General features: G+C 45.8%; 1 protein-coding gene across 2 annotated transcripts in view; it reads right to left on the reverse strand.

Annotated features, from left to right (window-relative positions):
* The window catches only part of ARFGEF3 (ARFGEF family member 3), a 127,025-nt gene that overhangs the window by 45,926 nt on the left and 55,264 nt on the right, over positions 1-25,835 (reverse strand). For both annotated transcript variants that reach the window (XR_012801143.1, XM_075597828.1), the window contains exons 10-12: positions 22,488-22,812; positions 8,582-8,694; positions 5,435-6,345 (exon numbers count right to left, since the gene is read on the reverse strand). Coding sequence is in view for 1 of the 2 variants with exons in the window: in XM_075597828.1 (XP_075453943.1) it covers positions 5,435-6,345; positions 8,582-8,694; positions 22,488-22,812 (1,349 nt within the window). In the remaining variant the exon portion in view is untranslated. The remainder of the gene's footprint in view (positions 1-5,434; positions 6,346-8,581; positions 8,695-22,487; positions 22,813-25,835) is intronic.

A 25,835-nucleotide genomic window follows, 5' to 3' on the forward strand; every position in this document is an offset into this window, starting at 1 on the left:
TTGAGGACAGGGGGTACTAGAGTTGTAGTAATCACTACTAATACTGTAACTCCATGTGTTCGCAGGGCCGGCCTAAGGGCAAGGTGAGCAAGGCAGCTTAAGCCCCGCGCTCCCTCCTCTCGCCGGTGCCGCGCTCCCATCTCCTGCTCCCCTCCTCCGTTCGGAAATTGTATCCCAGCGCAGACAGGAGGAGGGAGAGGAGGAAGCGCGGGGACCTCAGACCGGCAGAATCGCTTCTCACCGAGAGGTGTGGCTTTTTTTCTTTTCTTTGTGAGAGGGGTCTTACCGTTTCTGGAGCGGGTCGCCTTCTGTAGCGTCACGTTGCCAAGGTGACTGACGTCAAATTACGCCATGGCAACGTGACGTCACATGCCGCAGTGATGTCATGACGCAGCGACACTGACGGAGGAGGGCCGCTTATCAAGGTTAGTCCCCTTAACTTTTTTTTACAGCGGGGCCCTGCTGCAGTGTGCTGCCTTTGGCCCTACAAAGCCTAAGGCCGCGCGTATAGTGCCCGCGACGGCGACGTCACCCGGCGACGCTAGCGAAAGTTGTATTTCGCTTTGCGGCGGCATCGCGGGCGACCAGGCCATTGATTGGTTCAGGGGCTGTCACATGAGGCGACAGCCCCTGAAAAATCAAATATTGCCGGCTTCAAAAAAATCACGTTGCCACTTCGCCGTCCCGCTTACTATAAGCGCACGCGGCGGCGGCGACAATGCATTTGTTTTCGGGCGACGTCGCATCGCCGTCATTATAAGCGCGGCCTAAGGCGGCCCTGGAATTGTTTTAGAGGGATACAGGCAGTTATTTAATACTCTTTTACATGTAAATGCTAAAACACATTTTCAATTTAAATGCATTAGCTCTGAATTGAGCGGTATTAGTAAAAATGAAGGAAGTACACAACAAAACGTACTACAGCAATGTAATGTACAGATGGAATCGTTTAATATATGTGACCTTTAAGTGATAACCAAAATCTTTTCTCCCAGTGGTGATTGGAAGAAGTACTGTTTGTGTTCTGGGCTCTCTTTGTGGTAGAAGTTTAAGAGGTTTGGCTACGCACTGTGCACTGGGCTGTTTTATATTCCAGTATGTTGATTTTCAGAAGGGACACCCAAACAGCCAAGAGAGGAATACGCTACGGAAAATGTTGGATGGCAGAAGTTCATATAAAACAATGCTTCCAAATCTAAAAGTCTTCTTCATGTAAACGATGTCATTTGGGTTTCGAATTTTCAGTAATTATAGCATAGCGATGTAACAGCCTCAACATACCCAGGCATGCATTGGAATATTAAAGCGTTTCTATAGAATTCAAAGGTATAGTTGCCACAGAATTTACAAAATGATCCCTGATCACTACAATGAAACCATACATGGGGACTGGGTTTCAGAAGCCGACCCACCCACTTACTTATTACTGTAAGTTTGAGACTGGTTACTTCCTTACTTCAGAGCAGCCAGCAAAACATTGCCTTAATAACGCATTCTGCAAATAACGCAGTGTCCTGATCAAATCTACATTATTGCCAAGACTAGAGGTAAACATAAAAAACAGCAGTCCCAGACCTGCAATCAAATAATCTTGATTTTCACAGGTAGTGGAGCGGTAGATATTCAATAGCCACAGGAAAAAACTGTATTGGTAGAATCAGACCACACCCTACTGTACAGACTTCAGACCACCCAGACCAATGTAGTAAATCTGACACTCAGGAGCCTATTAATAAAACTCTAATATTGCCATTGCAAAATAAATGGAATGTCATTGGATGCATTAAAAATCAAATTTTCGCCGTATTTATTAAGAATGATCTACGAAGAAAAATCACACAGGGCTGGCTGGAAGTTTGGCGGGGTTTGGTGCTGGGGGAGAGCGTGGGGCCTCTTACCTTCTCCAGCATCACCCCCTGCTCCTCATCTACGACTACGTCGCATTGTCATGACGTCACGGCGTCATGTGATGTTGTGTTGTCATGGCGATGCGTCGCCACAAGGAGAAGATGCCGGAGATGAGGAGCAGGAGGAGATGCCGGGGCTTACAGAGGCCCTGCACTCTCCCCCCGGTAATCAGTTTAAATGTTGTGGGGAAGAGCGAAGGGCCTCCGTGAGTGCGGGGCTAGTGGCACCGATAGCACTGCCATGAAGCCGGCCCTGTTAAATCACATGATTTGACATCTCATTGACATGAAATAGTCAGGTACTGTAAGTCACGCAAGGAGTTTTGCCTCCGAGACATGCAAATTTGGGCCAGAGAAAAATGTAGAAGATCCATTGCTTATACACTCCGAAACAGATTAACCTATACACTATGGGCTGATACCTACAAAGATACGTGGGACAGTGACACCTGGGAAATATGCTAATACAAATATGTTAAAATTATTAAATTCTTCCTCGCCAGCAAAATAGATTTCTTGCTGCGATTTTCTTGGCAACATGCCGTCTCCCACCTTGATGGATAGCCCGTGACTATGTACAGTAACATTGCAAATTTGCATAATTTCCATACATTTGTATATTGCACCGCCGGAAACAGATCACCATAACAAATAAGAAAAGCTGAACATGTGCTATCTGTTTAATGAATGTGGAGAAATGCATTTCCGTACGAAAACAGACAATTTCCCAATTAAATACAGTTACCGCAGTTTAACCAATAGGCCACTCAGTCTGTTCTGCAGTCTGCAAAGCGAATGTAATAAGAAGACAGTTGTACGAGAGATACAACAGAAGTTATGACCGGTACGAGAAATATGATTCTCTTCCCCTTTCTACTGCTGCTACAGGTCTAGATCTAGGTCACGTTCATACAGTCCAAGACACTGTTAAGGCTCTCAAAAGGCAGACTTTCTAAAAACTTAAAAGCACCCTTCGATTCTTCCCTTTTTAAGAACTTGGTTCACCTAGAATCTGTTTGCAGTTTTGTGTTAATGTGCTGTTCTCTGTTCTGTGAAAGTCAAAACATAGGAATTGCTGTAGTTTTGTGTAGCTGAATATGTGACACAGATACAAATAAAAATAGACATACTGTATGAATTTTCTTTCAAAACTTTTAGAATACTGACTATTAGGAAATCCCATTTCACTAACAGGAAACTCCCCAAAATGGCATCAAAAAGATGTAAATAAAATGAGGACAGTCCAGTTTCAAACGGACATGTTATGTGTGTGTGTGCGTGCGTGTGTGCGTGTGTGCGTCTTCTTCAGGTATGCACCAGGTAGATACTGTACTTGTATGTTCTTTTTGCTCCCTCATCTTTTGGTTGCCAATGAAAATATAGGTCCAAAAGCTGCATCAATGATGTATGCATACAGAGCTCTCCCCATCAAGGAATTTATTGAGAAGGATTCATAAACAATCTTGTTCTTGATATATATGCAAATTGTTGTTTTAAATGAGTTCTGATTTCAAATGCAACATACATTCTGCCACAGCACAGCCAATCAAGCAGCCCATTAATACCGGCTCACTTTGTATTAGGGGATCAAATACTAAGGGCTCAGATAGAAAATTGAAGCAACTTGTTTTGTGATAATGTGGTTAAGCTTTATTGTTTCTGAATTCTGCATGGAGAAGAAGTGAATGATAAAGCAATGCAAGGGGTTGTTTTTAGCCCTTGATAAATAAATACGATGTAGTTGGAGAGTGGCTGTTAGAATTGTGGATTTCCCATCGCTACAGTATAAGGTATTAATCATAAGCAGATTTATTTTAAAACGTTGCCCATACGAAAAATATATCTAGTGTTCAAATACGGTAAAAGCAGAGGTCGATGTGCGAGGGTGCACATAGATATAGAGGTTTATTGACAGACTAAGGGTTTCACTTCCTATTTAAAGAAAAAAAATGATTAATTTTTTTAAGCCGCCTTTTCTGCTTTCTAAGCAAAAATATTACATAAATCGTAGTAAACTATGGTCAAAATAGCTTTTTATCCATGTTAAATACATGTGCTTGTCGGGCACAGTACCACTACTTTATTAAGCCACGGAGTAGAAGTATATTAAACATTAAGTGAGAAAAAGAAGTCGGTAATTTAGAATATGATATGCACAAAGCATCTGAGTATATTGAACTTAGGAAGGATGCTGATCCAGGGAGAAACCTGTTTGCCATTATTGGAGTCAGTAAGGAATTATTTCTCCCTGTATGAGATATCATTGGATGATGTGTCACTGGGGCTTTTGTTTGCCTTCCTCTGGATCAATATACTGTAAATACAAATATAAGATAAGTATCTGTCGTCTAAATTCAGCATAGGTTGAACTTGATGGACGCATGTCTTTTTTAAACCTCATCTACTATATAACTGTAACTATGTAACTTACTTACTGGCGTATCCTTTACTTTTACACAAATACAAGTCTCCCGCTAAAAAGGTGCTGTAAACATTAAGGTCCGCTCAGCTCCGTTAGGCCACATTACCTGACGTTAACCTGAGTTAATGTTGCATTATAGTAATGCTGCAATCACTAAGGACAATAACGTAATGTTAGGCTGTGCGTTATCTTCACATCAGTGACCAAAATGGATCTTACTGATGAGATGCAAATGAGGCGTTATGATATCATTCACTACATTCCATTAAAGTTAACACGGGGAAGTAAAGTTCTGTTATCTAAGTCAAGGGTACGCAAAATGGGGGGTGCGAGATTCTCTGGAGGGGGAGGGTGCGCAGTGCTTAGAGAGGCCACAAACTCTTCTCAAAAGCATTACATGCCGGGAAGCGTGCGCGAGGCCTCGGTAACGCAATTTGGTGGCTTCTGGTGACGCATCGCCATGGCAACGCGGCACAAAATGATGCAGCGGGGTCACATGACGGCAACGCGTTGTTACATGATGTTGTGATGTCAGAAGTCGCCGGCCATCAGATGAGTGGGGGCGGCGCGAGCAGAGTAGAGAACAGACAGGGGTGCAGACTAAAGTTTGTGCACCACTGATCTAAGTCATAGTTAAGCTTGGCCCAACCAGATATGAATGAGGGCTTTGCAGTGTCTGGATTGGTGTAATGCCAGAGCTAGCTATAATTTAACTAAGATAGCGTTTTTTCCTCTCTATCTTTCTCCACTCTAGCCCTAATTCAGGGTCTGAACCGGAGTAATGCTGAAAATGAAAAATTGCACGTTTTTGTAAGATGACACATCGCTAATGTGATGTAAAGTCTATGTTAATGAGCTCTAGCATGGCTGTTTTTTGTGTGCATATACTTTGATTAATGAATACTGTGTATCAGGGAACATAACTTCCCTTCCTGGTTGGTAACATCATGTCATGTTCCCTGATTTAATAGAGTTTAATGAATCCTCCACACATAATGTTCTATTAGTCATTGTGCAACTTGTATGAACTTCTGTGCTTGTGTTTTCAAACAGGAATGAAGTTTTGAAAAATATTGTAGGAAGTAGACAATTATCACATAAGTACCTGCTTGCAAACTGGAACAAAACGTTGAAGCAAAATTCTGCAAAGTGGAATCGACCTCTTCCTTTTTCAGTGTCAGGAGCCGGGGAATGAGACTTTCGAGGGACTGCACAAACAGTCGCGCGCTGTGCTGATCTGCCTCCTGGTTTTTCAATAGTTTCAAGGACAAAGCAGCAGTCCGCAATGACCTGTGACCAGGACAATCACGGGGAGTCTGATCCTCGTCAGCAAGAGAACAGTTATCAGAGCCAATATCAGACACGTCAGATCTCCCAGAATCCTTTTCTGCAGCCATAGAATACTGATCACAGGAGTCAAATTCAGTTCTAGAGATATCTTGATCATCAACACTAAAGTTACTTTCGCTGTATCTTGATCCATAAGATCTTGCCTTGCCATCAACAGACAGAAAATTGGTTATGTCTGGATAAACTGTAATGTGGCTCCTTTGAACAACATCTGGCTGATCCACCACTTCTAAGTCTGGATCCTTATTCCGGTTATCCCTGTTAACCGGAGACTGTACATTATTTCCTTGGTCTTCAAGGTTATCCTCTGGAGTCGTCTGTCCCATGTCTCCTTCCAATGTGGTCTGGCCTGTGTCTGTGGTCACACTAATGCTAATATCAGGGCTCTTTTCTGCTCCTAACTCCCAGGGTGTGTGTTCAGAGGAAAGAATGCGCCTCTGCCACCTGAAGTCTGCCTCATTTATCTCCATTGATTCTCTGCTAGACTCTGCTCCATCCCTCAGCTCCTCAAGACGTCGAAGAAGATGCTGGACCTGATCTTCCTTGAGGCCTTTGCCCTGGCTGAGTTCGTCTAAAGCTCCAAGTAAAGCACAGACGCAAGATACTGATGCATAACATGCTTCAATGCCCCCTTTCATACAAGCCTCGGTCATTCCATCCATGATCCTACAAAATAAAACATATAAGCCATGGTTATGTCAGAGTTGCTGCATATTATCAGTTTAAGGTAATGAAACTGTGTAAGAGTATATGAAAATTATCCAACTATATAAATAAAGTTATAACTTGTTAGTGGCACTGAATTTATTGTGCAATTAAGTAGACTAATGCTCCGAGTGAATGGAAGTAAAGCTAGAGCTCTGGGAAATGCATTAGCAAAGGCTGATCATTTTCTGCCAAAGAATATCACAAGTGGTTCATCCATGAATTTACATCCACACTCCCAGACGGGTTTTGCCGATAAAGCTGTGAACTATTTTCTTGATGTGTCTTCCAATTGTCTCTGTAGATGCTTTGGCAAACATTGTATATGTTTGTGCAAAGGTCACTGTTTTGTAAGAATCCGTTGCGAATGAGCCGGGTTTTAATACTGTAAGTGCAAACATCTTACAAGCCATCAAAGCAATTAGGCTAAAACAAATACAGAAATCCTTTATATCTGTAATAATCTCATCTGATGTAGAATTTAAGCAATTTATTATACATGTACTTAACAGGTAAAGCAATTCAATGTATCATCTGCAGGTTCTTTTTTTTTTTTTATCCGTATAATGAAATATTTTTAGGGTTTATGAAAAGTCACATTATTGAGACCCAGAAACACAAAGCTCTGTTAACTCTGGGCACATAACGTCATGTTATCATATTCAGTAATGAACGTTATGTTCGCTGAGGATAACGCAAATCCACACAGCTAATTAAACAGCCATAGGGGAAGTCCAAAACACACCTTTATACAACATGTGTATAGACATCTGTGCAAAAAAGGAACATATCTGGGATATATGTGCCGCACGGCTGAATATGTTGGCGCTTTAAACAAATAATGGATAATTATATATGCTAAGATGAATATGCAAAGTATATTTAATGAGTTAAATTACCATAATTCCCAGGTGTATTCCTTTTGCTGCACAGGTGTGTATCCATGTGTTGGTCAAAGGCAGGGCTGCTGACAGGGGGGGGGGGGAGAGTCGGGACAAGTGTCCAGGGCCAGATGGCTGCGAGGTGCCCGGCCGGCACTGGAAGTTGGGCTCGGCCTCTCTGGCCAGGCCCAACTTCTGCGTTCAGTTGCCGGGCCTTTGGTTGCCACCGCCAGGCATCGGCTCCCGGCTCTCCCCAGCTGCTGGTGGGAGGTAGTGGTAATTGCACCTGGAAAGGGAGTGGTAATTGTATCGGGGGGAAGGGGGGGGGTATAGTAGTGGTAATTGTATCTGGGGAGGTAGTGGTAATTGTATCGGGGGGGAAGGAGGAGGGTGTAGTAGTGGTAATTGTATCTGGGGAGGTAGTGGTAATTGTATCGGGGGGGGGGAGAGGTGTATTAGTGGTAATTGTATCTAGGGGGGTAGTGATGGTAATTGTATCTGGGGAGGTAGTGGTGATTGTATCTGGGGTGGGGTAGTACTGGTATTTGTATAAGGGGGGGTAGTGCTGTCAGTATCTGGGGGGATGTATTGTGTGTGTATTGGGGGGGAGTTGTGTGGACAGTGAGGGAGGGGGAATTGTATGGGTATTGGGGGTAATTGTGTGTGTGGCTAAGGGGGAGGGGGAAATTAGGGTGAGGAGGGGTGGACTGAGGGAGCAGGATTGAGTGTGAGGGGGTAATTGAGAGATAGTGGAGGGAAGAGGGAGGGGGGAGAGTGAGTGAGGGGAAGAATGAGAGACAGAGGGAGGAGAGAAATACAGTGTGAAAGGAGGGGTAGTGGCACCAACACCAGGGGGGGGATGGGGAGGGAATGTGGCACCGACATGGGGGGTGTGGTGCTGACATGGGGGTTGGAAGCCCAGGCGAAGCTCTAATCCTGGGCCCTAGGAAAGCCGGTGGCCCTGTTCAAAGCTGTGTGGGGTGATATAGCACTTGGAACTCTAACAAAGTAGAGTCTGTACATTAAATGTAATCTATGAAGATGTCTCTTGTTGATCCCTTAACAATAAATCTACAATATAGTGCAACAATGTTTGCTAAAACTTGGAACTTCACAAAATGTTAAAAAGATCCCTGTACTACTACCATTAAGTTCCATCTTTTATTATAGCATACATAGTGATACTAACCTGATAAATATGCGAGTAAAACTATAGTAAAACTTGTTCATGGCAAGATCAGCATGCTTCATGCCTGACATGAAGAAAATCCATTAAAAAATAGATGATTTTAGTAGTAACAGTAAATATGACTTACAGCTTTAGAAGGTCCAGATGTGACTTCCTCTTTGAAATGGACCTCTTCCTTGATTCTGGTTCAGAGATGCACGGTCCAGCCAAATCAAAAAGCCTTTGAGGACTGCTGATCATCTAAAAGTCATAAGGCAAGCACATTGAGGAGAGATTTTCTCACATACTGTACAAACCAAACAATCTGCACAGCAGGTCTCTGGTATTCTCTAGATCTAAAAGCTTTACAGATTCAATGCGAGTTTTCTACTTTCGGACCTTCAATAAGTAATGATGCACGTCTCGTAAGTAGCCAAAAGGAAATAGCTTTATATACCAGAGAGTTTAGGCAACGCTTAGAATATGGGCGGAATTTGCGAACATTTCCACTGCAGACTCTGCTCTTTCTATGCCTGAGCGCATCTAAAAGCAAAGGCAACAATGTAACTGGAGAATGTTGTGTGCACTGTAATGTTTATTTTAAAACATTCGGTCAACCCCCATGAGTGTTCACTCAATGCAATAAAAATATAGATCTCTTAACTGATGTTAACATCCACTGAGGCACAGTGATTTATATCCTGATTTAAAGTCGGCACTGAGTAAAAAAAACTTTAACAAAATCAATAAACGTATCTTTTCAACCATGTAACAGCAAAGCAGAGGCCACGTATGCCTAATAAAATAAGATAGCCTCATTCTCTCTACTTTCCCTCTCCTAAACAATTCACTTGGCCCCAACATCTACACAGGATCATCCTGTTCAAGTAATGAACCATGATTAGCGATACAAAGCACAAATCCCATTCATTTTTTTCATCTAATAAATTGTTTAGGACCTTTAAAAGAAAGGAAATGTAGTTCAGATACCTTCATCAGGATCCTTGTTGTGTGTAATGTTCATTGTTTACTGCCAGTGAGGGAATTGGAATTGCTGCTCAAAGAAGATGCAAGCAGCTTATGCAAATCTCCTTCTTAAGATACACTAGTTTCCATGTAATTAATGAAAGTTCCCCTGTACTGTACACCAAACCCCATCCCATGTTAAAGGGGCAATACCATCTTATACACAAGTGACCAAAAGTAACTATTTTAAATGTTTTTTTTTTTTTTTATAATTTAAATATTTTCCAAATAACAAAATGCTACAGTATATACAGTAGGGTTTTTACCATCTTTAATCTCCTTTGTGAGAAGATTACTTGGGAATTTTAGATTCCCCAGGTAGATTTTCCTTTAATCTAGTTTTGTGAAGCAATGATAATTTATTCAGTAGCCAAACACATAACATGTAAGTGCAATAAGTATTTCACGAGCATGAACAAACAGTAACGGGACCCAGTAAAAATAAAAACATTCATTTTCCACAGGACACAAATAACTAAAATGTGTATTGCTGCTGGACTGCTGCTTGAAGCCTAATTGAAGCTGCAGTTCAGTCTTTTTTTTTTTTTTTAATTAATTTTTTTACTTCAATAGTTTCATGTGGGCAATCTCTAATTACCTATAGAACTGTATAGCTGCCAGTCAATTTGTTCTCCATGTATTGATCGGCGAAATTTGGTGACATCATTAGAGAAGGGATATGTTTTTTCTCTGCTTCTGTCACTCAGTGGAAGCTCATGAATATTCATGAGCACTCCTGCACTGACATGTGCTAGAGGGAGGGCAGGGCTGACAAAGGGGTCTGCCAGGGCTTGTGACAGGACATGAAGGGGCAGTGCCTTAGCAAATGCTTGTTAAAATAGAATACAAGAAAATTGGTCTTTCAAAGTTGTTTTTTTAAAAACAGAAAATGCTAAAAGTATTTTTTCTTACTACAGAACTGATTTATTAAAAAAAACACACATGCAGGATATTGACTGAACTGCAGCTTTGAATCTTTCTAATTACAGTAATACGTTGGATAGCCCCTTTAAATAGTATATATGGTCAATATTCATCAAGTGGAATTCAAGCAGCATGCGAAGGTTTGTGGGAGAGTGAAAAGAGGGGAAGATGATATCAGATTGATAGCAGCAGGCTAGGAAATCCATCACAGAAGACATTTATGTTCACTGACTGCCAAGTATGCTTTAAAAAGATAAACACGGATGCGCATGCGCGGCTGGTTGAGGATGGCTGCATAGACACACAGCTCCACCAACCGCCGGCACAATAAAGCAATTAATCACTAGCAAAACCAGCATTTTCGGAAAAAAAAACATAGCGACGGCTGTCTAAACCCTTACCAGTCAAGATAATAAGCCCCAAAAAAGGATGGCAGCTACAAGACAAAAGACCCGACGCAAGTCAGATGTCAGGGCCTACTTCACCGGCCAAAGCAAGGCAGGGACTGCAGAGATGTCGGCAGTATCTGATTCAGATTCAGCCCAAGACGCGGAGGGCTCCAGAGCGGCAGCAGAGCAAACAAAAGTCATTAAAAAAGAAATATCACGATTATTAATCGATCTCAAATCTTTCTTCAGAGGAGAGGTGGAGGGGCTCAGGCACGACCTGGTACAAATAGGGACGAGGACCAACGACCTGGAGGAGCGCATGGACGCTAGCTCCAATGCCCAAAAGGAGACAAACTCCCGGGTACAGGCGCTGGAACAGAGAGTGGCAGAGTTGGAAGCCAGACAAGAGGACGGGGAGAATAGGGATAGAAGAAACAACCTCAGAGTTCGGGGGATCCCAGAAGAAATTCTGGACCCAGAAGCTTTACTATCCCGCTGGATGGCCTCAATACTACCAGGCAGCCCGGCCTCAGACTTTAGGATGGACAGATGCCATAGGGCCTTACGATCCAGACCCGTGCCCTCCAACCCCCCTAGGGACGTGATCCTCCGGCTCCACTACTTCTCTGTCAAAGAAGAGGTGAGCAGAATAGCCCGTGCCACCCCACACATTACCTTCGAGGGGATTACCCTTCTGATCTTCCAGGATCTGTCCCCTCTAACGTTGGCCAGACGGAGAGCAGTAGGGCACATAACCAAGGCCCTAAGGGACAACGAGGTGCGCTATCGCTGGGCATTCCCATTCGCCCTAGTAGCCATTAAAAACGGCAGACCGCAGGTGCTCAAGCACCCCTCAGAAGGGGCAGCCTTCCTTAAAAAACTGGGAGTGCGGGGACCACAGGACAATGGTGCGGAGGGAGCCCAGCAGAGGAAGAGGACAGACTCCCCACCAGGAAAGCAGGGCACCTCTCCCACGCCGGAGAGGAGAATAAGCAAGGAGGGGGGAAGAGGGAAAAGCCCGTAAATGCGAGACACTATAACGTTCGCGAGCTGCAGTTGCGCCCGTTGCGCAGTTTAAACACACCCTGACACACAGGCTACGCCAGAAATCCCACTACCGTGAGACTGCCGAGGATCCAGAGTCGTCCCGCTACCGAAGATGGCAGCATTCAGCAGATGGCCATAGCACATGGGTCCCCAAAATGGCGGATTTCTACCTACTGGTGAAGAAGAAGGACGGAAGGGCGCGAGCTCTACAATGGCGGCGGGGGTTTCGGCGGGAAGGTCTGCTCTGCCGGCTGGATCCGCCCAGGGAGCCTCCCCCGATCCAGCCCTCTCGTCCTGGCAGCCCGCCGCGGAATGAGACTAACACGCCCACACCGGTGACGTCACGGGACCCGTTCTCGCGAGAGCTAGAGGAGAGGCGCGGCTAATAGCCCTGGTAGACGACAAGATGACGTCAGATGAGAGGCGACTAGCAGGAAGTGCAGCGATCTCCTCTGGCGGGGGCACGCGAGCTCCTCCGCCGGGGAAGCGACCACGGGGCATGCGGAACTCCTCAGGAAAGACCTAGCGGTGCAGAAGGAGGCTGCCTGGCCGCTTGAGGAGGGGATGCACCTGAACGGGGGGGGGGGGGGGCGGGGAGGGGAGGGGGAGGCGAAGGCCCCCATCAGTGACAGGAGGCAAAGGGGAGAAGATAGCATATACATGCATAGCAGTCATACATACAGCATAGTATAGTAGCAAGGTATCGTATACAGAGTATATATAGTATAGAGTAGATGGGGGAAATAGGAACATGAGTGAGGACAGAAGGGTACAGGAGTGATGCAAGCAGAGGACTCCCACTAGGGATAACAGAAATGCGGCAGCGAGGGGCTGGGTATGATCCCGGGGAGAGGGGGAGAGCACCCGAGCCTGGAAGCAGGGAGGAATAGATGGGGTGAGGTAGAAGCAGTCAGTGGTCGAAAGAGCAGGAGGAGCACAGGGTGTGAAGTTGTAGTTTCAGTTTTAGATAAAAGATAAGAGCTCACGATTAGAGCTCAAGGTAGTTAAAAGATTAAGTTTGGGTTAATAAGAGTTAATAAAATAGATAGAAGTGAAGACAGTTGCTAGGTTTTGTAACGCACAGAGCGGCCGGCGGGGAGGAGTGCAGCCACCACTCTGCCTGCAGGCATGTGCGTCCGCGCCAGGAGGGGGGTCATATCCCACCTACCTGGTTCTGACCCGGAGATCTGTGGCGAGTTCTGGAAGCCACAGAGAGGGACCAGGGGGGAGGAGGGTCCAGGGAGAAAATATCTCCTCCGGGCATTGAACCCGAGGTCTCTTAAGACCAATACGGTTCTCATGATGTTTATATGTGTTATATGTTTGTATTCCTCAATCATGTTATTTCCCTTTCCCTCTCCAGTCCCAACAGGCGGTGGGTTGAACAGGCGCTTCTGGAGTCTACACTACAAAGTTCACGAACAGAACATATCCAGGGTCTGGGGTAAGATCAGATCGGCTTACATATTAGGTCCACACAGACACTACTACATAAAATGGAGGTAATTTTTATCTCGCAAAACGCCAAAGGGCTCAACAGTCCACGCAAGCGAAGAGTCGCTTTCACTGAGTTCAAGAGGAGAGGGGCTGACGTGGTCTTCCTACAGGAGACTCACTTCAGCTCGCGTAATAATCCGAAATTCCTCGATTCTAGCTTTCGGAAGTTCTTCTTAGCACCAGGGGCAGAGAAAAAGAAATGTGTAGCTATCCTGTTTCAAAATCACACCCCCTTCCAGGTTGAAAAGGTTAAAAGGGACCCAAAGGGAAGGTACCTGGTGCTGGTCGGGCTCCTTAAGCAGGTCAGAATGACCTTAGCGTGTATATATGCACCAAATGAAGGTCAAATAGACTTTTACAACACATTCTTTCAGAAGCTTCAGCTATGGGCTGAGGGACAAATAATTCTAGGTGGCGACTTTAACACAGTCATGAATGCAAAGGTAGACAGATCTACGTCCCAAAAAAATAATAAGAGAGAAGGGAATATCTCACTACTGAAAGGCCTCAAACAGACTAGCCTGGTGGACATATGGAGAGAGCAGGACCAGGGAGACCGCAGTTATTCTTTCTACTCCCCCCCTCATGACATCTACAGTAGGATTGACCACTTCTTTGTATCGGGCAGAATGGTCCCACAAATTTCCGATACAAGCATACATGATATTACTTGGTCGGACCATGCATCGGTAGAGCTGAGATGCATTCAATTGAATAATGCCAGCCCAGGAGCAAACTGGAAGCTAAATGAATCAATAATCAAAATCCCGGAGATCCAAAACAAAGTGAAATCTGAAATATCAGATTATTTCCGGATAAATAGTGGCAGTGTGGAATCCCACTCACTGTTATGGGAGGCTCATAAGGCCACGATTAGGGGGGTATTAATCGGTATAGCGGCAAATAGGAAAAAGAAAAAGGAAGCCAAATTATCCCAGCTTTATCACAGGTTACATGAGCTCTCTATCCTACATAACCGGACAGGTAGAGATGATGCTCTGAGGGAGTTGAAGGATGTTAGAATCCAGCTAAACCTCCTCCTTACTTCCAGAGAAGGACATGAGTTGGACGCAGAGGAAGTTCTATGAGAAAGCTAACAAACCGGACACTATGCTAGCCACCAGACTCCGTAATAGGAAACCAAATTTTAACATTCAATCTATTACGACAGCAGGAGGCCAGAGTTCCTCAAACCCTAAAGTCATAGTAGGGGAGTTTGCGAAATTCTACGAACAGCTATATAATGGAGAGAAGGTAGTTCACAATGCTAGGACAAGTAGTAATCTACAGAAATTCCTAGCAGATGCAGCCTTGCCACAAGTAAACAGAAAGGAGAGAGAGGCTCTTCAACGAGACTTCACGAGGGAAGAACTAGAGGCGGTAGTAAAAAACTTAAAGCATCAAAAGCCCCAGGCCCGGATGGGTTCTCCAACCTGTACTATAAAAAATTTATCGGAGTCTTAGCTCCACACATGCTCCAGCTGTTTAATGGAGTGTTGGCGGGAGAGCCCTTTCCGGGACAGATGCTCCAGGCGTCAATCTCGGTAATTCATAAAGAGGACAAGGATCCCACTAGCTGCCAAAGTTACCGCCAATATCATTAATTAACACAGATGTAAAAATCTACGCTAAATTGCTGGCCAATAGATTAAATGTAATCCTACCAGGGCTCATCCACCCGGATCAAGTTGGCTTCATTAGAGGTAGACAAGCGGCCGACAACACTAGAAGAATTGTGGATATAATAGACTTTATGGGAGCCAATGAGATTCGGGGTGTGGCCCTAAGCTTAGACGCGGAAAAGGCCTTTGACAGGATTGATTGGCCATACCTGGAGTCCACGCTTGGCGCATTTGGGTTTGGAGGCAAATTCCAACAGGCTGTCAAAGCACTATATACGGCACCATCAGCCAGAGTAGTTCACCAGGGATTCCCCTCGAAACTATTCCCAATTAAAAGTGGTACGAGACAGGGATGTCCGCTTTCGCCCCTGCTATTCGCCTTATGCATCGAACCACTCGCAGCACAAATTCGGAGTAACGCTGATATCGCTGGGGTACAGATCCATTCGCAGGAGCACAAAGTGGCTCTGTACGCGGATGATATCATTCTAACCCTTGCCAAGCCGCTTATCTCGCTGCCTAATCTGTTCGAGCTTCTAGAGCGTTTTGCCCAGATCTCTGGCTTCAAAATAAATCAAGCTAAATCAGAGGCCTTAAGCCTATACATGCCAAGAGAAATGGAGAAGCTGATAGAACTCAACTTTGAGTTTAGATGGCGTCCATCCGCCATGAAATACCTAGGAGTGCAGATCACAAAAAAGGCGAGCTCCTTATATTCGGCTAACTATCCCATACTGTTGAGGACTCTCAAAAAAGAGCTGCAGGAGTGGAAGGCATATGGTATTTCTTGGTTGGGGAGGATCTATAGTGTCAAGATGAACATCCTTCCCCGAATTCTATACCTGTTCCAAACTCTCCCGGTTGCCGTGGTTAGAGCAGACATTGCAGGGCTCCAAAAAGCTATTTCTCAATTTATTTGGAAAGATAAAAAAACACAGATTAAAGGGAAAATTATGCAAAAAGACAAGGAAGCTGGTGGTCTAGCAGTTCCGAGCGTCATATCCTACTATAAAGCGGCACAATTGTGCCAAATCACGCAGTGGCATGGGGACCCGGGGCTCAGGAGGTGGGTGGCACTGGAGAAGGAGGTGTGCGCCCCGCTTGAGCTCAGGGACCTAATCTGGTACCCGAGGACACGGGTGAAGGATATGCTTATTCCACTATCCTCTGTGCGCAACTCACTCTCGGTCTGGGAGGCTTCCAAAAGTAGCTGCTCTTTGACCTCCAAACACACACTGATGACTCCTTTATATGGCAACACGGACTTTGCTCCTGGGCTGGCAGAAAAATGCTTCCCGCGCTGGCGGCAATTAGGGATTAGTCGATTGAAGGACCTGGAGGTTAAGGGCAAGATCAAATCTTTTGAACTATTACAGTCAGAAACGGACTTACCTAACACTGATTTTATGAGGTACCTCCAGGTTCGGGCATTTTATAACGCACACCCGGTGAGACCACCGCTGACTAAATTTGAACAGTTCTGCGTGCACGGATCGGACACGCGGGGACTGATTTCTGCCTTGTACGGAGAGGTGGTGAATACTGACTCAGACAGGACAGTCAAACCCCGCTTCGTGACACAATGGGAAGAGGATCTCCAGACACAACTAGAGGACGAGGACTGGGCTGCGGTGTTCAAAGCTGCGGCCTCGAGCTCCATATGCACGACATTGAAGGAGAATTCATATAAGGTATTATTAAGGTGGTATCTCACCCCAATCAGATTAGCTAAATTCGTCCGGGGGGCTTCCCCGCTCTGCCCCAGGCGGTGCGGGGAACAGGGGGATCTGGTGCACATGCTGTGGTCTTGCCCGAGATTAGTGCCGGTCTGGACCCAGATCCGCGATTGGCTGCAGAGGATCTTTTTAGGGCTCACAATACAGCTGGACCCGTGGCTATTTTTATTAGGTAAACCTACAAACGAGGTATCTAGATCGGGTAACAAGCTGATAGCACATTTTGCTACCGCTATGAGGTGCGAGACCGCAGCGCTGTGGAATCAGAATGCAATTCCTTCTATTGATAAAATCAGAAACAGAATTTGGTTCATTTGTAGAATGGAGAAGTTAACGAGTTTAGTTAACGACTCAGCCGACAAATTTGAAAAAGTATGGTCATTATGGCTTGCCCAGACTGATATTCAGGGGATGAATGAGGCCACAATATGGCTTTGATAGTGATAGGTGGGTTCTCCTTGGATGTTGGGCTGGGAGCCGGACGGGACGATCGGACAGTAGGGCTCCCCCCGCGGTACAGTGGTGAATCGGCTCACCGACCAACGAAAATCTGATGTGATCCGGTTTGAGCTCCTCTGAGAGGTGAACTGGAGCAGAGCAAAGGCAGTGGTGGTGAAAGACTCCTGCGAAACGTGGAATCAGCGCTTCTCCCAGGCCGCTCCCCCCCATCCCTACCCCCCCTCCCCCCTCTTTTTCCTTGTCCTTAGATGTTGTTAGTCTGTCTGTGTACTGTCCTGTGGTCCCCCAATGTTCGTCCGTTACTTGTAAAGTATTCCTGTAAGTTTGGTGTATACCTGATACAATTGACAACATCCTGTTTTCTATGATATGTATGCACAAAAAACTAATAAAAACAAAGTTGAAAAAAAAAAAAAAGATAAACACTTAGTCATCAACTCTAAAGACTTCAGTTGTCACGGTAACTTGGGCGATGGAAAAAATGGGAACATGTGATGAATTGAAGCACAAATTTGAAGAGTTAATTGAGAGGGGAAAGAACCACGTACTAAGAGTGTTAGTAATTCAGTAATGTTGAATGTGTAAGTAATGCGCCTGGATTGCACGCGTGTGCTTTTGTGCTGTGGGATAAACAGTCACAAACATGGCCGTAGTTGGTGGGAATGCAAGTCTCACAAATAATGGTCACAGGCAGTCCAAACCAAAGTAACGCAGAGCAGCAGAAGACTGCACATGTGACCAGCACCAGGTTTAGTTTTTACCAGAGAGTCTCTCCCTTTCTCTCTTAATAAGTGTAGAAAGTGCACAAAAACCATATTTCCCCTCTCACATTTCCTCTTCTGAGGAGCAAGAACCACCCCCCCCCCCAAAAAAAAGCGTTTCCGAAATCTTCTACAGACCATTTGGAGGAGTCTCAGCAAAAGAGCAGACATATCCCATAAAAGTTGCTCAAGGGCAGGAGAGGATTTACCCCCCCCGTTTAAAACAAAAGCTCATGGGAGAAAGAAAGCAGATGTTTCCAACTCTACCACCCCGGTTGACTGGTCTCCAGGTCCAGTGTCTCTAGTGAATGGGGTAGAAGGACATTTATCCAGATGGTGAGCGTGAGTCTCGCAGGGAAGGCCCGCCATCCAGAGTATACCTAGTCACCTGACAGGCAATCAACCTTGAGTCAGAGGTGTATGATTTAACCATCCATCCCGCTCTTGTCAAAGAGGATGATCTGGTTTTAAGAAGCCATATGGGCATACCAGACATACTAGTCCTAATAGCAGCAGATATTGACCCAGCATTGACATTAATTTTAAAATAGCAAATTCCACTTGTCGTCTCCTATTTATATTGAAAAAGGCAGAGAGAGGTAACTAATTGCATCAATTGTGCAGAAAGCTCCAGTAGGCTTCTAAGAATGCCCTTTAGGCAGTTAGAAGGGCCACATTAATTATAGGCTAAGCCTTTAACTACATCACGAATCCCCTTAAGTCAGGTTGGTTTAACTCTGTGTGTGTGTGTGTGTGTGTGTGTGTGTGTGTGTGTGTGTGTGTGTGTGTGTGTGTGTGTGTATGACCTATGCCCCTTGGGCCAATGAGTTGCCCAACATGGAAAACTTATTTATTTTGGTCCTATTTCAAGGACAAGTTCAGACATAACCTTCTCAGACATGAAGACGTTTTCCCGAAATAAGAGAAAATAGATTTAAAAGATGCCTTTAACGCATTCCAATTCATCCCAATCACAGGAGGCTTGTCAGATTCAGGTGGAAAGGGCAGTTCTATTAATGGACAGTTGTGGCTTTCGGCGTATCCAGCGCTCTCAATACCTTTACCATGATTATGAAGTTGGTAGTGGCTCATCTCTGACTAACAGGATGTTGGTGTTGTTTATCTGTCATATCTAGACAACATGCTCCTGGTAAATCATCATCTTAATACTCATTCTTCAAGGGACATCCTGGTCAGTTCTAACCTGTCTAGAAGCTCACAGGGACAGAACATCAAGGGTGGACTCATCCTCATCTGGAACCTCTTCCAGATATTGTGATGCTGACGCATCCCTTTTCTCTGGTTGGAATGCTCCCAGAAAGGGTCTGTTCGCAGGATTTGGTCATTAGCCAAGTCTTGCCTTCACCTAAAACTTTTGAAACTCATAGCAGCCTTCATCCCCTACTCCATCTGAGACCCACAATGCAAGGGTGTTGATTCAGAGGGCCAACAAAGGGAGACACTTGCTCTAGAGCTCTCTGTAGCAAAGCCCTGGAGATCTCAACTTGGGCTCTTTTTAAACATATTCTGCAACGTTTGTAGTAGATTGGAGTAGATTGCAGTGCTTGGGCAAAATGTTTGGTAGGACTTTGGGTGCAGGACAGTAGTCATGAGTCTAGGGTGGCTATTGAAATTATTAATTTAAGAGGTGAGTTTTAAGGTTTGACCTAAAGTTGGGGAGAGAAGGTGCTTGGCGTATATTGAGTGTGAGGGAGTACCACAGGGTAGGGTCAGTGAGGGAAAAAGGTTTAAGGCGAGAGAGAGCAGTAGAGGTGAAAGTGGTGAATAGGAGCCAGTTATGAATAGATCGCAGGAGGCAAGCAGGGGCGTAATGAGAGATAAAAGCTGATATGTAGGGAGGAGCAGGTGAGTGGAGAACCTTTAAAGGTAAAGAGAACTTTGTAGGTGATTCAAAATGTGATGGGACACCAGGAGAGGGATTTAAGGGGGAGATGAGCAGAGATTGTTTTGGGAGAAAGAGAAATTATTCTAGCAGCAGAGTTTTGGATAGATTACAAAGGATAACATTTTGCCTGTTGATAGTATATTACAATAATCCAGATCAGAGAGGATAAGAGCATGCATTAGGGTTTTAGCAGTAGATAGACATAGGAAAGGGCAGATCGTGGCAATATTATGGAGGAAGTGACAAATTTTAGCTATGCTGTGAATGTGAATATAGAAGGAAAGGGAGGAATTAATTGTCACTCCTAGGCAACGTGCTTTGCTAATAGAATACATGGTAGTACTATTTATTGTGATGGAAAAAGGGGATATTAGGCCAGGTTTAGGGGGAAATATGAGGAGCACAGTTTTAGACATATTACGTTTAAGGTGACAGAGCACCATGCATGAGGATATAGCCAGGAGGCAATCAGAGACTTGGGACAGGATAGCAGGTGTAAGGGTAGGGCAGGATAGATATATCTGTGTATCATCTGCATAGAGATGATTCTTAAGGGTAAACAAGTTGATGAGGTCACCAAGTGATAGTGTATAGAGAAAGAAAAGGAGAGGTCCCAAAACAGAGCTCTGAAATACACCAACAGACAGATCAACAGAAGACGAAGACATGTTAGCAACAGAGACCGAAAATATGTGATGGGAGAGGTATGAGGAGAACCAGGATAGAGCTTTGTTGCGGATACCAAGAGTTTAGAATATGAAGGAGAAGAGAGTTATTGACAGTATCAAAACCAGCAGATAGATAAAGTAGGATAAATTGGGAAAAATTACCATGGGATTTTTCTACATGTAGATCATTAGCTACTTGAGTGAAAAAAGACTCTGTTGAGTGAGCTGTGCAAAAGCCAGATTGTTAAGGGTCCAGGAGGGCATGGGAATGAGAAAAGTTGATAATACGTGGGAACACAAGACATTCTAGCAATTTGGAGGCAACAGGCATGAGGTATACAGGACGACAGTTAGTAAGGCACGTAGGGTATAGAGTGTTTGAGAATATGTGTTACCACTGCATGCTTAAAGGAGGAGGAGGAAGTGCCAGTGGACAGGGAGGAATTGAAGATATGAGTGGAGTGTGGACTAAGACAGGAGTAAGAGTTCTGTTAAGGTGTGAGGGAATGGAATCGAGGAGGCATGTGGTAGAGAGAGAAGAGAAACTCAGTTTAGAAACTTCCAACTGTAACAGGAGAAAAGTAGCCAAGTTTGGACAAAGGAGGTTTAGGTAGAATCAGAGAGTAATCTCATTGTGGATAGTATCCATATTGCCTTTAAGGTAGTAGGCAAAAGCTTGGATGGGAAGTGGGAGGAGAGAGAGGGCGTGGTTTGGATTTGTAAGTATTGATGAGTGAGGAGGAATAGTGTTGTTTGGTGTTAGAGAGAGCAGAGTTAAAACAGGAGGGAAGACATTTACAGTGCAGAAATAAGCAAGCATGTGAGATTTCCAAGATAGACGTTCAGAGGAGTGAGTGCAAGTATGTGAAGCATGTTTATGAATTTAGCCAAGGCTGTACATTACAGGGTCGGGTGTGCTGGAACCGAGAAGGGACATAGACATCAAGAGAGGATGAGAGGATAGAGTTGTAAGAGTTGACAAGATTGTCATGTTCAGAGGATGGAGAGAAAGAAGAGAGAGGTTAGAGTTCAGGGTTTATGCTACTGTAGATCAGAGAGGTCAATAGATTGAAGGTCTCGCGAGTAGAACAGGAAGGATGGGTGGGGGGGGAATAAATGTTGGTGAATGATAGGTGATTGTAAGGATGCAGAAGGGGGAGATACAGAAAACAGAAAGGGAAGAGTTTTTAGTAAAGACGAGGTCTAAATAGTGACCAGGAAGTAACAGAGAGCAATTCGGCATAGCACCACTACAAGACTCCAATGCTCAGGACTTCAAACAGGTCAGCCTCTGTATAGAAATAATTTATTCAACAACTCATTAAGATAAGTACAAAAATCCCCTACACATTTCATTGACCAGCCTTCTGGGTGTTGGAAAATGAGAGGCCCAGGAGACTGAAGGAGACTGAAGGATCATCAATATGATAGTTGAAGTCCCCCAGTAAAAGCATAGGAGAGCCAGAGAAAGAAAGAAGGAAAGCCCGGATTCAAAGTCAGAGAGTAAGGTGGAGGTAGAGGCTGTAGAGGTAGGCGGTCTGTAGATGACTGCCACGTGCAGAAAGAGAGACTAGAAAACCTGAACAGTGTGAACCTCAAATGAAGATAATGAAACAGATGGAGGCATAAAGCAGAAACTATTGGCAGTGGGAGGAGAGGACACCTACTCCTCTACCCGGGCCATTGGGGCATGGAGTGTGAGAGACCACAATAGGTTACATTCATACAAGTAATGCATCACTGTGACTCAATGAGATTCTGTTATTTTAATATTTTGTATACTTATTTAAAGAATCATTAAACTATGTGTGAGGTAAAAAGTAGCACCAGATTTTTTTTTAAAGAAAAAACTCTCCACTGATTTCAGTGCAGATAGGAGACTTAACATAACCCCTATGTAAAATACTCCAGGAACAACTATAAATCGTTTCAACCGAATTAGCGGAAACATTCTAGGTAAAGAATCCTGACTTATGAAAAGTATGGCATGCTGGATACCTTGCTCTAAATTCCGCTTACCTCTTTCATGATTTTGATGGCCTCTACACGGTTCTGGGGTGGAGCATACAGCAGGATGCGGTGATAGAGAGACTGCAGCACAGGTCTCATAGATTCAACTGAGCCCATCAGTCGAACTAGCTCAGCTGCAATGTAATAGATGGTCCGGGCAACTGGGCCACTGAGAGCAGGCGCGGTGGAAGAGCACGCTGATCCCCGACCCTGATCTGCCACTACAGTGGAGTGACAATTGGAGTCAGCGCAGGTGTTGCTGTGTGCTGAGGTTACAGTCTTGTCATGGACTGGGTTTCCAAGGATCACCACGAGCACTGGACACAGCTGCTTCCTGCGGAGAGGTCACATGGCATACAAACAATCTCCCAAAGACTCCTCTCCTACGCTGACCTGGAATGCAAAGGCTAACCCTGTTGTAAACTACTATATACCTTTTCCTTCTCTAATTAACCTACTGACAAAGAATACTATTTTTTTTATTATATACTATTAGAAAAGTATTGTGGCTGATTTCAGTCAATAAAGAGATAAAGCACTTTGTTTCCCATCTTGAAAAAAAAAGGCTGAAAAAAAAGGAAGGATAGTTTGTATTCTACTGTAACCCTGACGAAGGTCCATTGCCTGGACTAAAACGTTGGTATTGTGAGCTAATAAATATACAGTATGTTGTGTGTGCCCAGCGTGTACTGCTTACATTCCATTTGGAATGTAGAAAGTTAGAACCCTTGCTTTATAGCTGGTGGCACCAAAATTATTATATATGATATTACAATATATATATGTAACGGGTATTCCACCCCACCCAATCGCATATATAGTGTGGGTGAGTAGAACATGCAGTGTTACCAGTGTGGTGCATTACCTGTTGGCTCGCAGGAGGGCTGAGCTTCCGCCACGGGGAACCTGGGGCAATTATACTAGGGGTAACCACTTACTCAATAGGTGCAGCGCCTCCACCTGCGATGGCTCCCACCAGAGGGGGAAGTGAATCCTCGCAGGACAAACACAATGATCACATACACAATGGGGTATAATAACTAAGGACTTTACTAACATGTAATACGACACATCACATTCATAATATAACCTGTGTCCCTCTCAGGAGGAGACACTAACCATGACGTCTCGCAGGACGATTCCCCAACACTAGGTGATCCCACCCAGTGTCCAAAGAACCCCACCCAATGTCCCGCACTCTTGCAGAGAATCAATGGGTGACTGCGCAGTCACTATTAAGCTAAGGGCCCGGTGGTGCACTTAGAACTGTAGATACCTGCCGAGCACTCCGGTGCTCGGGTCAGCAACGCTTCACAAAGGGTCAGACGCGTGATGAATCCGTCTGATCCTATCCTGGCGATATTCTCTGTGACCCTCAACGTGGGTCCGAACTCCGTCACTGGAACCGCAGCATCCGCTGAGTCCCTTTCTAACGATACAGCAACGTGACACACCCTGCACTACAGGCCGTCCCTATAGCACAGCATCCTTAAGTGGCTTAAGGGTCACTCTCCTAGGGCCTTCGGGGTTGCCTATCCTATATAGGTAGGTCTTGTACCCACCCTACTCATAATATGGGCCCTGGGCCATGGATCCCCGGACTGGTTACCGCTATGAACCCCCCCCAGTTGCCTCGTACTACGCGCAACGCCGCCCTGGGCTATGGCTCCCCGGATTGGTTACCGCTATGAAACCCCCCCAGTGGCCTCGCCACTCGCGACACGGACCCTGGGCTATGGCTCCCCGGACTGGTTACCGCTATGAAACCCCCCAGCTGTCTCGTGCCACTAATTCACAACAGGACCCTGGGCTATGGCTCCCCGGATTGGTTACCGCTATGAAACCCCCCAGCTGTCCCTATCTTCCCTTCTGTTCCCCAGTGGCCAACTAAGGTAAGTGACAGGTTCCCTATCCTGAGGGCTGTCCCTGGCAACACTCACACTACTGGGGACTCAGGGCTATATTGGGCCAAGGGGGTGCTGGCCTAGTACAGGGAGTCCCTCGCTCCTGTACCCTACCTCCTTCCCTTGACTGCTCCTTCCTCTGACTGACAACGTAGCTGCAAGCCCGCCAAATGTATCCACTTGCTCTCCTGGCAGTCCTGCAGCCCTATTGGCTCCTATGAGGCACCTGGTGCCTGTCTCCCTATGCCTCCTGGGAATTGTAGTCCCAAGGCCCTTACTGTAACATTGGGGCCGCGTGCGCGCCTTCCCTGTGCTTACACTAACCCCTAATGGCCGCCGCAATCTCTCCCTACCTCTCGCGCGACTCTCCTGGCTGGCTCCTACACTCGCGCGATCTTCTGCGCATGCGCGACTATCTCGGGCCGCCGGGGACTCTCTGCGCATGCGCGAACCGGCGCAACATGGCAGCGCCCTGTGCAAGAGCCGCCGGAGATCTCCTGCACTCCGGCGAGCTCCCTCCTCGGCCCCCACCCTCCTGAATGGCCGTCGGGTCTGCCGCTTGCCGCTGGCAGTACCCGACAGCGTCCGTGACCACGGAGGCGCCCGGGTGGGTCGCAGGGGGAAAAAGATGACCTGGCTACACTCTCCCCCTGGTGAAAAACCCAACGCCCTCGCTTGGGGAACGACATAACATGGTACAATTTTACACACTGAAAAATGGCATGGCATACCCCACCCACTATTACCCGAGGCCAGCTGAGTATCAGCTGCTTGCTGAGACCATTTGTGGGGTGCCCCTAACTGATCAGATGGGGGTACCTCACTTTTGCGTCCGTGAGCCTCCCCGGGGTGAATCTCTCGGAAAGCACACTCTGGCGTAACAGTCACTGCTTCAGTGCTACTTCCTCCCCCTGGTGGAAGGAATAGCGCAGTGTCCTTCACACCAACCTTTACTTGATCATCCATGGCCTGGAAGCAGCAGGCCAGGCGGCCAGGACCTTTCCCTCGGTCCACTACGTGACGAATGGGCCGCTTCTTCTTGGGCGCAAAGGAGGCAACTTCTACCAGCTCCTTTGCCACATAGTCCTTGTCCCTACATACGTGCTCAGCTTCCACTGAGAAGCGAGAACTGGACACTGTCTCTTTACTCAAAGTCTCTGCTTCACCTGGCAGGGGGTAAAGAGTAGACACCTTACCCCTGCGGTGATTCTCGGTGGCCAACAGGTCCTCGGGGACGCTGTCAGTTCCCACCTCGGTTGTCTCGGTACCTGCCCCCTGTACTTCTGGGGCAGTCCACTTGCTGTCCTTAAACTCGGGAGCATTGGATCCCAGTCCTGGGACCATTTGGGTTGGAGCGCACGGGCTCTCACTCAGATCAGGAACCGTAACTCTGGCCTGTTGCACGGCCACCTCCATCGGAGCCTGTGGGGAGCAAGGGGGTTCCTTACCACTC

Source organism: Ascaphus truei, chromosome 4, assembly GCF_040206685.1.
Source record: "Ascaphus truei isolate aAscTru1 chromosome 4, aAscTru1.hap1, whole genome shotgun sequence".
NCBI classification, from domain to species: domain Eukaryota; kingdom Metazoa; phylum Chordata; class Amphibia; order Anura; family Ascaphidae; genus Ascaphus; species Ascaphus truei.